General features: G+C 46.8%; 4 protein-coding genes across 11 annotated transcripts in view; 2 read left to right on the top strand and 2 right to left on the bottom strand.

The window, feature by feature from the left end:
* mbtps2 (membrane-bound transcription factor peptidase, site 2) overlaps positions 1-1,718 on the bottom strand; it is a 7,635-nt gene extending 5,917 nt beyond the window's left edge. For 4 of the 5 annotated variants that reach the window (XM_019884751.1, XM_019884754.1, XM_019884755.1 and 1 more), the window contains exons 1-2: positions 1,428-1,718; positions 697-845 (exon numbers count right to left, since the gene is read on the bottom strand). In XM_019884751.1, the coding sequence (XP_019740310.1) occupies positions 697-845; positions 1,428-1,502 (224 nt within the window). In that variant the 5' untranslated portion in view covers positions 1,503-1,718. The remainder of the gene's footprint in view (positions 1-696; positions 846-1,427) is intronic. The other variant, XM_019884752.1, reaches the window with a different exon arrangement.
* Positions 1,719-2,810: 1,092 nt separating this feature from the next.
* On the top strand, positions 2,811-7,621 carry smpx (small muscle protein X-linked). Its single transcript, XM_019884757.1, has 5 exons — positions 2,811-2,959; positions 4,478-4,526; positions 6,262-6,348; positions 6,530-6,692; positions 7,214-7,621. Exons 2-4 carry the CDS (start codon positions 4,491-4,493, stop codon positions 6,683-6,685), a joined length of 279 nt encoding a protein of 92 aa, XP_019740316.1. The 5' UTR covers positions 2,811-2,959; positions 4,478-4,490; the 3' UTR covers positions 6,686-6,692; positions 7,214-7,621.
* Positions 7,622-7,870: 249 nt separating this feature from the next.
* klhl34 (kelch-like family member 34) lies at positions 7,871-13,229 on the top strand. Its single transcript, XM_019884775.1, has one exon. The coding sequence runs from the start codon at positions 9,503-9,505 to the stop codon at positions 11,276-11,278; it is 1,776 nt and encodes a 591-aa protein (XP_019740334.1). The 5' UTR covers positions 7,871-9,502; the 3' UTR covers positions 11,279-13,229.
* cnksr2a (connector enhancer of kinase suppressor of Ras 2a) overlaps positions 12,688-15,254 on the bottom strand; it is a 21,263-nt gene continuing 18,696 nt past the window's right edge. For 2 of the 4 annotated variants that reach the window (XM_019884771.1, XM_019884770.1), the window contains 2 exons: positions 15,051-15,254; positions 12,688-13,682 (listed from right to left, as the gene is read on the bottom strand). The exon at positions 15,051-15,254 is cut by the window's right edge and continues 266 nt beyond it. In XM_019884771.1, the coding sequence (XP_019740330.1) occupies positions 13,443-13,682; positions 15,051-15,254 (444 nt within the window). In that variant the 3' untranslated portion in view covers positions 12,688-13,442. The remainder of the gene's footprint in view (positions 13,683-15,050) is intronic. The other 2 variants (XM_019884773.1, XM_019884772.1) reach the window with 1 other exon arrangement.

Genomic DNA, 15,254 nt, shown 5'->3' with positions numbered 1-15,254 from the left:
TTTCATAATTCCGCTCAAAACGATCCCAGAACAATGAATTTGCGAGACGAACAGGCCGCCATGAATCAGGTAAAGCAATATGTTACATGCAATTTGATTGGTCCAATCGCTTGTAGTTAACCAATCGCTGGGCCGTTTATAATCGAGCTAAGACTTCCGCAACAAATAATGCCTTCAGTGATCTGATTAGTTGAAGCTTTCATACACGTCCAATCGCAGGGCTGTTTACAAACGGAAAACGGAGAGACTGTTCGGGAGAGCTCGTGAAAACTCGACAATAAGGTACCTGACCGCCCCTAAAATTTTCTCCACGGATTTAGACGATTCACAAAAATGATCTTCTTCTTCTTCTTCTTCTCCTTTCGGCACGTCCCTATTCAGGGGTCGCCACAGCGAGTCAGTAATTTCCATCCGCCCCTGTAAACCGTCCTACCAACTCGCATGGTCGTCTTGGCAAAAGTTTTACGCCGGATGCCATTCCTGACGCAACCCTCCCCATTTCTCCGGGCTTGGGACCGGCACTGGGGAACAGTGCACCCCCAGGGGAGGGCACTGCCCCCCAGCGGCTGGGTTCACAAAAATGATCAATTTAAGAAATAAAACGGCGGATTTCCGCGGATCCGCGGAAAATTGCCATGTATGAAAAGTGCCTCACTTGGCCTCAATGCCTGCTGACTAATCACGCTCGTGACTCACCACAGGTAGAGCGCACGCGGATGAATGCGTGCGCAGTACGCAAACAGCCGGTTGAAAATGGTCGTCTGCCACCTCACGTGGAACGGGGACAGCATCAGACCTCGTCTGGCCAGCCAGGACTCGTAGCCATACCGATGCGTCGGTGACGACTGCAAGACAATTTTACTTTTCAATTGTAATGACATCAGATGAATGAACCCCCTGGGATTTTTGCTACCCTCTAGTGTCAACTTTGCGTCCTCTTTTGAACCATTTTGGCGGTTCAAGCAAACATAATGACAATTACACATGCTTGGATTTTCGTCTGATTTTGTCATTTCCAAATTCAGCTGTATACATATATTAATAAATTGTACATTTTGGCTCTGTCATGGGCACTTTTTTATATAATGTTGGGTTAGTCCAGCCACAGTGTAACAAATTAAATCAACTTTTCAGGGTACTAGACTTAAATCTTGGTCCTTTTTATAACTCTACGACATAAAAATGAGAATCAATTTCGTGTGCAGTTTGAATAAATGAACTTGTATACATGTAATCAGTACTTCTGCGTTCATGCGAGTACCTATCGACAACTTAATTACCGACTGTGACTATTTTTGGTCGAAGCAGCTTTCTTATCCAGTAAGCTTGTCTCCCGTTGGTGTTTTCTGTTTGAACTTAGAGCTCGTAGTGGCGGCCACGTCGTATTTAAGAGCGCAAATAAAAGTCGTTTTGCTTTGTTTTTTTACCCGGAGCAGTGTGTCCGTTAGGTACACGGCGCACCAGCCAGCCAGCACGCACACCAGCAGGGACACAGGGATCATCGTGCATCGGCAGCTCCGTCCCGACAATTAAACGTACTTCGCCACCTCCATGGCTCTCCCGCCACCTGTCGACCGCCGCACGAACGATAACGCCTCCTTCGGTCTCAAAAGTTCTCCATTCTAACCCTGGTGGATTGCTAAGAGTCAGGAAACGAAAACAGAAACAGAGTTGGAATACATTTCCGGGTTGCGGCGTTCCTTTTCTTCTTCGGTCAAGAAGAGAGTGCAGACGATTAGGTCGCTATTGCCCTCAGGAGTCGAACGGCGGTACTACATACGGAAATGTATTTGACTTTAGCGGAAACAAAATCAATGTTTGTTTGTTATTTTTACAAGTTTGTTTTCAATAGTGCACTGGAAATGTATTCAAAAAGAATTAAATGACGATGACATAGTTTAATGTGTGTTTGTTTTTCTTTTCTTCTTTCTTCTTTCTACCCATTATCTTGCTGCTGTGGACTGTAAATTTCCCCAGTGTGGGACAAATAAAGGATATCTTAAATCTTAAATCTTAATATCCAAGCCGCGGCGGGGGGCATAATATGGCCCATAGATTCAAAAAACGTAATAAATTAATGAATAAAAAAAATAATAAAAATAAAAAACTATTAACCATTACATTATTATTGCAACACATATATTATTATGAAAAAATAAATGTGGCCCTTGAGCACAAAACTTGACCTAGCCCTGATCTCAGGGTGCTTAACAGTATTTTAGCTGCAATATGAATAAATAAACAACTAAAGAAATAAAGTATTCTTTGATGCAAATTCTTCTTGTTTCACACTGGAATTAGAGGAGGAGCTTTGGTGTCTCTCTCAGCGAATGGGAACAGGCGGAAACAGGTCAGGTAGCCGAGGAGGACCTCATAGAGAGCAGAGCAGCAAGGAGGTAAGAGGGCACACACATCATCCACACACCTTCACTTATGCCACCACCGTGAATGGCTGCGCCAACGTTATGCATGTGTGTGCGCATGTGAGCCGATACAGAAGTGTGTGTCCATGTAGAACTAGGCCGGTGCCATTTTAAGCTTCAGGGCATCCTAGGTTGTCTTTCAATGGGATCCGAGCTTTAAATCATCGTTTTTGTCAATGAAGTCTGGTTTTACCAGAACTGTTTGTACTCTCTGGGGGCCTCACAAACTTCATAACATATTCGAATGCAAGCGAGTGGCCCTGTTGGACTATCTGGTCTCCAAGTGTGACCGTGTGTGTGTGTGCGTGCAGATGCGAAGCAGGTCCCTTCTGTGTATCACTCTTCTATTTATAGTGAGAACAAATCCCAGATATGAGCGGAATCCTGCCGCCACTTCGAGGCAGGAGGGAAGAGTGAGGAGGTGGAGAGAGAGAGAGAGAGAAAGTGCGAGAAGGAGGCAGATGGGAAGTGTAAGAGTCCACCCATGTGCGCATAAAGTCAGCCTTCAGTCAATACAACTTTTGTGTCGTCAGCAGGTACGTTGCGTCTAGTTTGTGTTGTCTCGTCTTGGCATCAGTGGCGGTTCTTAGCGGTATTTCTTGGATTGGAAATAAACGTACAAGTCATTTGGGGGACATAAAAAAAATAAAAAAAACATATGAAGGTCATCATGAGGATTATTTCATGTGTCCAGTATGTGTGTGTACGTCTGTGTCGTGTCAAGGGCGGCAGAGTGTGCGGTGAGTGTGTATTGTTGTGGCCCCAAACAGCACCCTGGAAACCCAGCGAGCGAGAGCCTTTCTGCTGCCCCCCCCCCCCACCCCCAAAAAAGCCACAGCTTGATAAGATAAATAGGGCATGGAAACGTCTACGATTACACGCCAGTTCATGTGTGTGCGGGTTTTACTGTTAAACTAAACACAGCAACCCCGTAGCTTTGCCTTAGGCTAGTCCAATGTAGCTTAATGCTAACAAACAATGCTAACATCCATAGAGCGGCCAACGAAACTATCATATATGTAGCGGTCCCCTCAAACCTTGAAACAACTCAAATAGTGGGGCAAAAAAAAATAAAATTTCTCAAAGGCATAGATTCTGTATCCTCTGTGAAGAGCAACTAGCACGATGCACATTGAGCAGAACCAAAAAATGCGGGAAAAATTGATATATTCAATTCACATTGTATTTGTGTCATTACGAAATGTTTTTACAAAGTCAGCTGAGTAGTTCTGAGCTGAGTATTTAACAACTCAAGTTATTCATCATTTTCCAATCAAAAGTGTAATGTTCACTTTTGATTGACACATTTGCTTGAGCAGGTGTTCATACTCTAAAATAGCCTTTCGTGTAAAATACGGGGGAAAAAAATACTTTTCAAAATGTGCTGCATGCCTGAGATGAAAAGAACATTTTTTTTGCAAAACAGTCTATGGACAAAAGTATTTGGACAACTACAGGAAGTTCGCGATTGAGAGTTTGCAGCTGCAACAGCTTCGATTCATCTGGGAAGATTCTCGACTAGATTTTGGAAACATGTGCGTGTGTTCTTTAGAACCAAACTCATCCAAGAATTCCTTTTTTTTTTTTTTTTTGGTCCTTTCTTTGTGCACTGGGAACAGAAAAGGAAATTCGCGAAAGACTTCCCACATAGCTGAAAACATACAATTGTCCAAAATGTTTTTGTTTTTTTTTCTTAGTAAGTACACAACTCAGAGCCAAAAAAAGTCTGTGCTGAAATTTCTCATTGGATAATTGATTGCCTCATTATTTTAGTCCATGTGTTGTATGCAGTATGGCCGAATAAGTTCAAAGAAAGTGTCCCTAATCCTGACCCGGCGTGCCGAAACTGAGCTCTTTCATTGTGTGGTCTCCCCATCCTCTCATCAATGATGCACACGGCAGTTCCTCTATAGCTGCTCCGTGCGGGGCGGGGTCGCTAGGCAACTGAAATGCTATCCCGGGACGGAGAAAGCTCGCGATAGCAACGCGCACCCGTATATGCACTGTCACAAAGCCAGAGCTAAATGTCTATACTCTCTCTGTGCATCCTACAGGTCAGAGGTGATTATGTCGAAACGTTCGTCCAACGTCAAGGCCCTGCAGGTAAAAAAAAAAAAAAAAAATTTAAAAAAGGAGTGTGCTATATATAAAAAAATCCAGTACAGTATGTATGTTCTGGAATCACTTGTTGCTAGGCAGATTTCATGCTTCCAAAGTGATTAAAATATTAGACAAATTGAGCACACTCAATCAATCAATCTATCAAATGTTTTTTTCCTGGTCACTCTGTTACACCTCATCACTTGTTGCTAGGCAGATTTCATGTTGCCGTTATATCGTTCTATCAACCTATGGCCACTCTCACTTTTGTGGTTATTGAAAGCAAATTGGGGCATTGGGCTCGCCTGACCCCACCCCCCCCCCCGAACACACACACACCAAATCAAGGACAGGGAGACACGGCAGCAAACAGCAGTATGAAAAAATTAATAATGAGACAAGTTAAGTGTTAAGTCGCAAGAAGAAACAAACCAACCCCCACCCCCTCAAAAAAAAAAAATCATGAATTAAATACTCAACACAGTGATTGTATTCAAAGAAAACAGTCAGTGTGTTTGCGTTTAAGTCTTTATTGGCGAAGGCAAGAACACATCGACTCGCAAACTGTACATTGAGTTGCAAAGAGGCTTTCAGAGTTTTTAGTGCAACAGCGTTTCTTCGAGGCAGAGCGCGTATGGCAACGTATTATCTCCGAAGAGTTTGGACGCGTTTGGATGGCTGGTGATGGCTTCTCGTCTCGCCTTCCGCCCGCTTGTGCTCGTTTGCTCGTCTAACCATGAGTGGGCATCTTTTTGCTCTCCTTCCGTTCGTTTTAGTCGTACGGAAAGAACAGCGCCACGGTAATAAATGACACAAATAACGACGACGATGCAAAAGTGTGCGCAGATTATATCAACACTTCCAACAATGTCTTGAAGACACAATTTGTGTCCAGTGTAATAACCGCTGCGCCTGAAAGGCGACATGATGTAAAATCTCTTCGAAAGACTCATGTTTAATCAGATATAGATATCAAACTGAAGCTCCGCAGTTCACTTCAACAAGACGCCACACAGAAGATGGCAGGAAGGCAAAATTTGAAAATGCGGGGGTTCGCTCTGTCGACTTTTTAAATCGCTTGTAAACAATTATTGGCCCAGTTGACCCAAAAAATAAAAGGAAAATAAAATCAATGCTATCAGGGCTAATTTCAGCAAGACAAGCAACAGGTTGTGAAGTGTCTCCTTTTGATCAAAGCATATGTCGCCTTTAAGCAGAAACAAATTGTTGAATTAATAAATACTTAATATTTAGCTAAAAAAAAAAACAAAACTTGTGTACGATTAATTGTACCTCTAAAAGGACATCACAAAAGCACATGAAGTCAAATTAAAATCATCAAACGTGTTGCCGTGAGCAACCCTTAAGGCCCAAAGTCATTTTCCTTCAGCGTTGCATTTGACTCCGTTCATCTTTGGTTGCACCCGGCGGAATGTTAAGCAACGATCGCTAACGGCACGTGGAATAAATTGAAGCAAACATGCTGCAGATGGACTTCGGAAGACTTTCTTCCATCCGACGCGAACCAGGAATAAGGAAAAAACCCGTCTGTGAGCCAACCCGCATGTCGCAACACTTTTCACAATGTTACACTGCGCGCGCGTTGACGGACGCGCGCAAACGCATCCGAGCCAAATTGGAGACGCTCAGACACGAGCTCCTTTTACGGGTAGGACTGCTGACACACACACACACACACACCTCAGTTTCTTATTGGCTCATTCTTGCTGTCCGTCAGGCTAATCTGAACATCCCGATGGGAGCTCTGCGTCCGGGGGCGGGACATCCTGTGAGGAGGAGAGAGGAGATGGCAGACACACCTGAGGTCAGGCAATGTATTACACACTCACGCACACACACGCACACGCACACACACACACAAAATATTAGCTCAGTATATTCTGAACTTGGATCTAACTTCCACCGAGGCCTAACAATCCTATTTGGATGCCGCAAACATTCTTCCAGGTGCACAGTAATCTGATTACATTCCTCCCGCACCCCAGGCCCACTCGCCGACGGAACAGCCGAGCGACGCCACGCACACGGCGCAGGAGGAAAAAAAGATTTTGCCCGGCGCCGTCAAATTGCCGGGACCAGCCGTCAACCTGTCGGAGCTCCAGAACGTCAAGAGCGAATTACGATGGGTCACCAAAGAATAACGCAAAGGTCAGCAGCACATTTCTGTAAGAATCAAGTGCAAATGCGGTGGCGGCACAACGACAGTTCTCGAGAGAGCATTTCAAATCCACCGTTAAGCAAAACCAATTTCATTGGCGAATCTAAAATCCGGTTTAGGAGGCGCAAACAAACAGCCTCAGTATGGCATTTTGAAATCTTTTTTGTCAAGTGTCAAAACTGGACAAAAGTGACCCAAAGGGTTTCAATAAAAAGCTAAAAACGGGTTTGTGGTATGCTGTGACGTTCCTTTCCACACGGGAGCGGTGTCGTCTGTTCCACTTGCCTCACGGTGTGCGGCAAGCCAGGCTGAGTCAGGTGCTATTTGTAGCTCCAAAAAAAAAAAGCGAGCGTGTCACATTAAAGTGTGTGTTTTGACCCTCTGCTGCAACTAAATAAGGTCAGCCGAGTATTAAGAAAGACTCGGTGATGTAATAAATACATGAATTGAAATCCAATAATCGGGTGTCTGATTATTTATTATTATTTTTTAATTTTTTTTTGTCCATTAGAACGAGCTTCCAGGTGGTGAGGAAGGACGACCGACACATCCTGGTTCCCGCGGCGGCGGCGCTACAAAACCACAATCGCATCATAACATCAACAAATTTGTTTGGCCTGTTGTTGTTGACTTGCTGCTAAACTCGAGCATAATTCATACACTGCGATCCCAACTGAGAGACCGACGTGATGCGTTTCCGTCGCGGAGACTGAGCGAGTTAAGCCTAACTCGGGTTTTTGGGGGGCCTTTTCAGTCGATGAAGGTGAACCACAAGAGACACTTTCTTCCTCCGTTCTTAGAAAAGTATTCGACGGTCATCAACGTCATATCTTGTCGGTCAGCGTGTTCGACTTTTTTGCGTTGTTTTTGGGTTGTTGTCATCCGCGGGGGCAATAAATCATTTTGGTTCAAATGGCAATCTAAATTGTATTAATTATCACAAAGAAGTGAGCGTGGGCCAATCTAGATTTTGCCGTCGTGCAATTGACTATTTTCCGCACGATAAGGCGCTTCGGAGTATAAGGCGCACCTTCAGTGAATGGCCTATTTTAAAACTGTTTTCATATACAGGGCGCACCGCACTATAAGGCGCATAGAATAGAAGCTACCATAGTGGCTGCGGTTGCGTTAGGCATCCACTAGATGGAGCTACACTAAAGGGAATACAATACAATACAATACAATACCGCTTTATTTCTATAGCGCCCCCACAGCCGCAACAAAGCGCTTTACAGAATATTTCAAATGCTACGTCCACGAAATCAGAATACTGATCCATCAATAAGGCTCATCGGATGATAAAGCGCACGGTCGGCTTTTGAGAAAATCGAATGCTTTTAGGTGCGGAAAATACGGTACTTGCTAGCGCTGCTTTGTTGGTTTTCGTTAACGATCATAACCTTGCTCTGAAGCTCGCTTGATCCAATTTTGGATTGCAACACGGTATTGTTTAATTGATGCCACTTTGAAGGACATCCAATTTTTGGGGGGGTCGAGTTCTTGTTTTCCCACCTCGCTAATGTTATAGCCAGAGTGCGTTACGTATATTTAACTGTGTTCAAAAGAGTTGGCTTAAGCTCCTCCTTATGCCACAAAATCCACCGTGTTTAAGTACCATCCAAATGTACCTCTCTTATCGGCCCGCTATCCATCATCACTTCACAAGCCACACACACACACACACAAATAGAGAGAGGGGGAGCAATGCGGAGCAGCTGTAGCTAAGTTTAGCCTCCATCAGGTCAGGGTGCAATGATAACATCCACATGGGACAATCTGCCTTTGTATGGGAACGAAGAAAACGTGACGCGAAGAGGCGCGATGCTTCTTTTCATGTACGAGTGGAATGAAAGCAGCACGCGCACCCTTGCAGCGTGGGCAGAAGCACGCGGACACTCATCTCCGAGGGCGGCGCGCTAATCGCAGTCAGAGGTAAATGGCAGCGAAGGCTGCGCCGTTTGGACGTGTGCCATGAAACCAAGTCGCTCGCACGCGGGTGACTCCGTCGTGTCTTTCGGCATCAGACGGACAGGAGCGAAAACACACAAACAACTTTCAGAAGCCCTCCCCATGAATCAAACGGGCCATAAACACGTTGACACCCGATACGGGGGATGCAATCTCTGCACCAAAACAAGCGCACGAGCTTAGCGTCTCTTGTCGTGGCACTCGGGTCATCTTGGCCAACGTATGTGCAGGTCTTGATGCTTGACTGTTTGGAGCCGAGCGAGAGTCAAAGCGTCAGTTGTTTTCTGTTCCTGTCACCATGGCAATGAGAGCTCCTAAGTGCCTCGGCCGCGGCGCCCTTGGACTCAGACGGGCAGCTGTATTTACCAATGAGTTCACCCGTCGGGATTGACACTAAACCCTGCCAGGCTGCCAATGTGCGTGTGTGTGTCTGTGTGTGTGTGTGCGGTATTTGGCCGATACTCCCACCCCAGGTGCAGACCAAAGGGCAGCGGACATAAAGTGACGGATCACATTCGGAACATCACAGAGAAACACAGGAGGAGTTTTGGAGGGTCTGTTTTAGAGGTGGTACAGCAGGATTGAGCGGGTATGCGTGTGTGTGTGGTATTTGGGTCCTACTCCCACCCAAGGCGCAGACCAAAAGGCAGCGGACAAAAAGCGAAGGATCAGATTCAGGACATCACGAATCAGACGGGAGAGTGTTGGAAGGGTCCGACTTTGAGGCGGTCATCTGTGGACTTTCTTGTCACTTTTTGGCACGCATGCTGCGGCGACCAGGAAGCCAGAAGGATAACACGGTAGGAATTGATCGTGACTTTTTTTGGGGACGATGGATAGCTACTCCATCCTTTACAGCTCATGCCACAGGACCGAGCTGCTCGCCCGCTTCCAGCGTCTGCGCTCGGCCGGGAGGATGTGCGACGTGGTGCTCGAGACCGAGGGGGTCTCCTTCCCGTGCCATCGGGCCCTCCTGGCCAGTTCCAGCGATTATTTTTGGGCTCTATTCGGGGAAGCTACGACGGAGAGATTAGCGTGCAGCATCAGGCTTCCGGCACTAACGCCCATAGGCTTAGATGTCATCTTAGACTTCCTGTACTCCGGTTGGCTCAGGGTGTCCGAGAGCACACTTCCTGATGTTTTGGAGGCGGCGAGCTACCTGCAAGTGGACACGGCCGTTGCCATATGTGAACGCTACATCACGGATGAGCTCAGCGCGGAGAACTGCTGCTGCTACGCTAACTTAGCAGAGTACCACGCACTTACTGACGCGTTGGAAGCGGCCAACTACAGTATCGCCACGGAGATGGCCGCTCTTCTGCAAGAGAGACGGGACGACCTCCTGGGCTTGAACATCCAATCGCTGATGACGGTGCTGGACGCTGATGAAATTCCGGCGGTAAAGGAGGTGGAGCTTGTCAAGCTGGCACTGGATTGGTTGGGTGAGAACGGACCTCTGCCGCTGCTGCAATCCAACCAGTTGCTAAGCCGCTTGCGCTTCGGATTGATCGCCCCGGACGATCTTGCGCACCTGAGCCACGCCAGCAAAGCCATGGGCACACCTTTGATCAGGAGCCAGGTGACGAGGGCATTGGAGTACCACAGAACGGGTTCGGCAAGGCCGATCAAGCAGAACAAACAGTCCACGCTCAGGGCGGCCGTTCGTGTAGTACTTGTCGGCGGTAGCTCGAGTCCAGATCATCCGGAGCAGCAGGTGTTGATGTTCAATCCGAAAACCAGGACGTTTGGGTCCCTTACGACCTACCTGCCGCAGAGACTAAGGAACCACTGCGTGTGCTCCTTGGGTGGCTTCCTCTTCGTAGTGGGCGGGGAGGTGGTGAGCAAGGCAGACGGCAAACCGGTCGTCGCGGAAACCTCCAACCAGGTTTGGAGGTACGACCCCCGCTTTGAGTGTTGGCAGCAGGTGGAGTCCATGCTTCAGAAGAGGACCAAGTTCACCTGCTGCGCCACCGACGACTCCATCTACGCCATTGGCGGACAACACACAACCGCCGACGGCAACACACCCGCCACGTTGGCTTCCGTGGAGTTTTATGACTTCGAGGCAGGCGCTTGGCGGCGGGGACCACCCATGCCCGGACCGCTCCACGGTCACGCGAGCGCCGTGCTCGAACAGAAAATTTACGTGTCGGGTGGTCTCCCGGACAACGGGGTCGTTGACCTGGTCCCGGGCCAGAGCCAAAGCAGAAAGGAAGTTCTGTGCTGGGACGGTGTGAGTAGACTCTGGCAGAAAGTGGCACCCATGTCCATCGGCAGGTTCGGGCATCGCCTGGCGAGCGTCCACGGTTACATTTACGCCCTACTGGGGATGTACGAGCCCTATTGCGATATCGAGCGCTACGATCCAGGAGCGGACCACTGGACTCTCCTCAGGCCGCTACACCCCGCTTCCTTCAGCTACGGGATGGCGGCGATGCCGAGCGGGAGCATCCTGGTGTTTGGTGGGAGGAAGTGGAGCAACGGGCAGGAGGTGGTCCTGAAGAGCGTGCTGGAGTACGAACCCAAGAAAGACCACTGGAGGGAAATCTGTCAGCTGCCAAGACCCCTCACGGGAACCGAGTGCACGTTACTACCGATGCCTGACTAAAAGACACAACACTTGGGTCTGTCGTGTTTTATGCACATTTTGATGCTAAGATTCGGAGCTAGCCAGTTGAACTAAGCTCCAGTCGGTGTGTCGTCTCAGTCCTGAGTGAAGATACCGCAGCTGGGGATAAACTCTGGCCTGTTCAGAATTCGACAATGTCATCCCCCGTTTGATTAAAAACTCACTCCCAAAGACGTTTTTAAACGTCTTTTCAGACTTGGTCCAGAATTGGCTGGTACTGAATGAGTTAAAGTCAGCAAAGGCCCAACTAAGGAATGTCTAAAAGACTTTCCTGGGCGATTCTCCCCTGACGTGGGGTCTGCTAAAAGATTTTTCCTCCCCGAAGTGCTCGGAAGACGTTTTCGGTATCTACGATGGTAAATTCTTTCATTCACCACCAAAAAAGACCAGGAAATGAGTTTTCCATCACAATGTTGGTTCCAGGTAAGCTAAAGGTGTTGCTCACTTGGCTGGTGATCTTTTGAGACCTCATCAGTTGCGGCCCAAGTACCGTTCCAAGTCAAAGTACGAATAAACCAAGAACTGGACGTGTTTCAAAAAGTATTTTTGTCTCAGTTGACAAACAGCTAGAAATGTGCACTGCTGCCATCTACATGACTGGAGGAGAACAGTACAGACCCAAAAGCACAGGCAGTGACTTTCCATCACGGGCGGTTTAGTCTTGCAGTGTGAGTGGGTACAACAAATCTAAAAACCGCACAGCGTATCTCCGGCTTAAGATGAGCCAAGGGGAAGCGGGAATGTTTTAGGACGAGGTGAGGACAAGGTGAGGAGATTTAGCAGGGAAACGCCGGCTGAATTTGTAAGCGAAGGTATGGAAGAAAACGAACATGCGATGAGAATTTAGAAGCGATTATTGATTAAACTTCAAGATAGAATTCATGTATTTTTTTGACTTTTGGTTTTGGTGAAGCTGCAGCGTGGAGGGAAAAAAAAACACGAAACAACTTCTTGCAATAAATAATCAAATATGAACCATCCTCATTCTTTTGCCTTGCAGAAATGTTTATGCCGTGCTCATCTGACATCAATTTGATGTTGAAGATTGGATTTTTATATGATATTGACACCAGATGCCCACTGGGCACAACCAAAATAAGACGGTCGTCCAAACGACCAAACTTTATTGATCCACCCGCATCGTCCAACAGAACACACACATAAATATTTTTTTTTCTGTTGTCATAATCATATTAATTTCAGCATTCGGTTATCTTGACACTCTTTAAAAAAAAAAAGACGAAGAAAATCTGGTGCTTTAAAACACAAAACTTGAGAATAAGAATAAATAATCTTGTGTGTATTTGCAGCAAGGACATGCTACTACTCACTACGAGCATCGGCGGCATGAACTCTTTGTCCAAGCTTTTTTTTCTTTTTTTTCTTTTTTTTTTGCGGTGCTTCTGTGTGCCATTCAAACCCAAGGGTCGGAACATTAGGAACACCTGAGATTCAATCTCCAAGGGCGGCGTCGTCTGTCAATATCGAAAGCGTTGGATGGGGCGACAACCACAAATGATAAAAAGAGTGTCCAGGGTGATGATATGACATGAGCATTAGCATCCATGACGGTTCTAATATTACACGTGGTAAGATTGTGTGGGTGTGCCTAATATTCTGGCAAGTGAGATTACAATTTGATTTTTTGGTGGGGATTACATAACACTGAGGCTATTTATAAATATGCTATACAAAGAATGTCCAGTATATACTCTGCTTTGCATTTTTTTTTCCATATTCAACTGGCAAGCAAAAACCAAACAATGAACAAGCGTCATTATTTATTTTTTTATCACATACGATTTTTCATAATTCAATTTTATGATCTGATCCCAAAATATGACATTGAAAAATGGGCCATCATTTTTTTTTAAGATGAAAGTGATACTTTTTCACGTTCCATTTTTGAGTGCCAATTGAAAACCGAAAGAAAAAAAAAAAGATGACACCTCAAAAGTGCTCAAAACGAATTCTTCCTGCTCTCCTCTTGCGTCCGAACGACGACATTCAAGTCCGTCAATCACGGGAGGGGCCTGCTGCCAGCCTCACGACATCACTTCCTGCGAAGTAAGCACACCGTGATGGCCACTCCTCTGCTGGATGACCTCACTTCTGTGTGCGTGTATGTGTGTTTGTGCGCGCATCAGACGTGCGTTTCAATATAGGAGTGCGTGTGGGAGAGCGAGGGGGTCAAGGGCGGCCCCGGGTCAGGCTCGGCCTCGGGTTGGGGCTCGGGTTGGGGCTCAGCCTCGGGCTCGTCGGCCTCGTTTGGCGTCTGCGAGAAGTGCTCCCGATAAGCTCGCTTCCACTCCTGGAACTCTGCGGACGACAGCTGGGGGCGGGCCAAGAGCCTGTCAATCAGCGCTACCTCCCCCTCTCTGTCCTACGCACAAACACAGCCGGGGAGTGGAGAGAACTTTTATTCATGGTTTTGGGGTGGGGTGGGGGGTTGGCTTTGACAAAGCGCTCCAACGTTGAAAACGCAGACAACACGGAAAGCGAGACAGACAACGTTTGGGGACGTCTGGTTGTGCTGAGTTGCTTCTCCTTACTCCAGTTTTACCGCAGTGCCTTTTTTTTTTGCAGTTTCCACCGCAACTGAAGCATACTGTATCAAACGAACAGCTCCCAGCTCTGACCGGATCCACAACAACACGTCGCATTTGGAAGAAGCCCAACACGACGTGGGAAATAACTCACTGGAGCAGACTTCCCCAAACTACAGTGGTGCTTTGACTTACAAGTCCATTGTGTTCCACGAGCAGGCTCACACCTCAAACCACTCTCAGTCAAGTTACCACTGTATTCCCTTTTCGCAGAGATGCCAAACGAGGAGGACTAACATGGAAGCTCAAGCCAAAGCCACAGATTGGGAAGCCACGAGACCGACAAGCAAAGCTCCTGCAAACTGGACAACAACAACCGTCGCTGCCCGGAGACACAAATGCAAATCCACGACGGGACAACAGCTCAGCAAGGAGAGGCGGGCCGGACACACTGAGACGTGAATGTTGCTCACGAGAACCTCGACGGACATTTGACAGAGCGTGTTCATGACACACTGTTCAACGCACGTATGGATTGCGCAATCAGGCTGGTTTCGGCAAAACAGTCTCGTGGAAAAAGGACACGCCGGTACGGCAAATTGAATACGTTGCATTTAGGGATGCCGTTGAACACTCCCGAAGAGGATATCGATATATTTGAATTAACAAACAGGAAAAGAGCGACTTATCTATTGAATAATAGTGGCGCAGATCTATTTCAATCGTTTTGCGGGTTCATTGCAAACTGTTGGAAAATGTTCCAGAAATTGTGCAAAGGATTCGTTTGCAATTTTACATTGTGTTGCTCACAGTTTGTTTCATTCTAATGAATGGAGCACTTATTTGATGCAAGACATAAAAAAAATGTTGAGTGCGCATATAGGCTTTTTTTTTAATTCACAAAAACTAATTATTTCATGAGGAATGAATATAAATAAATAGGGAAACCTGAATAAATACATCTCAGCTAACAAATTTAAGCTAAACCAACCAAAAAAAAAAATGTAACTCTTGATTTTTATTTTTGAATGTCAATACATTTTTTTAAAAATGAAGGACTCTTGAATTTACGTATTAAGTCAAGCGTCCTGTAAAATTTCTTGTACGAAATTAGCCTTTTAATGATTAAAGAACAGAGCGGGTCAATCCTGACCTAGAACGTGAGACGCACGTTGTTGCTAACGTGCGGCGCCGCGTGTACCAACCTTCAGCGTGGAGCTCAGGATGCGGAGGCGGTGCAGACGCTCGTTGAGCTGCGGGTCGGCGGCCCGCCGCAGAAAGGACTGCCTGAACTCGGACTGGCCCTTGGCCTCGCACTCCCGGCCGAGGGGAGACACGCCGCCTTGCTCGCACGCGCGGAACAGGTCACCCAGAGACGCCCCCTCGCTACTACCTTTGGGCACAAACAA

The sequence above is a fragment of the Hippocampus comes genome, unplaced genomic scaffold (genome assembly GCF_001891065.2).
Source record: "Hippocampus comes isolate QL1 unplaced genomic scaffold, H_comes_QL1_v1.1 scaffold501, whole genome shotgun sequence".
Lineage (NCBI taxonomy): Eukaryota > Metazoa > Chordata > Actinopteri > Syngnathiformes > Syngnathidae > Hippocampus > Hippocampus comes.
The sequence above is the reverse complement of the archived record's forward strand: the minus strand, read 5'-3'. Positions and strand labels throughout refer to the sequence as shown.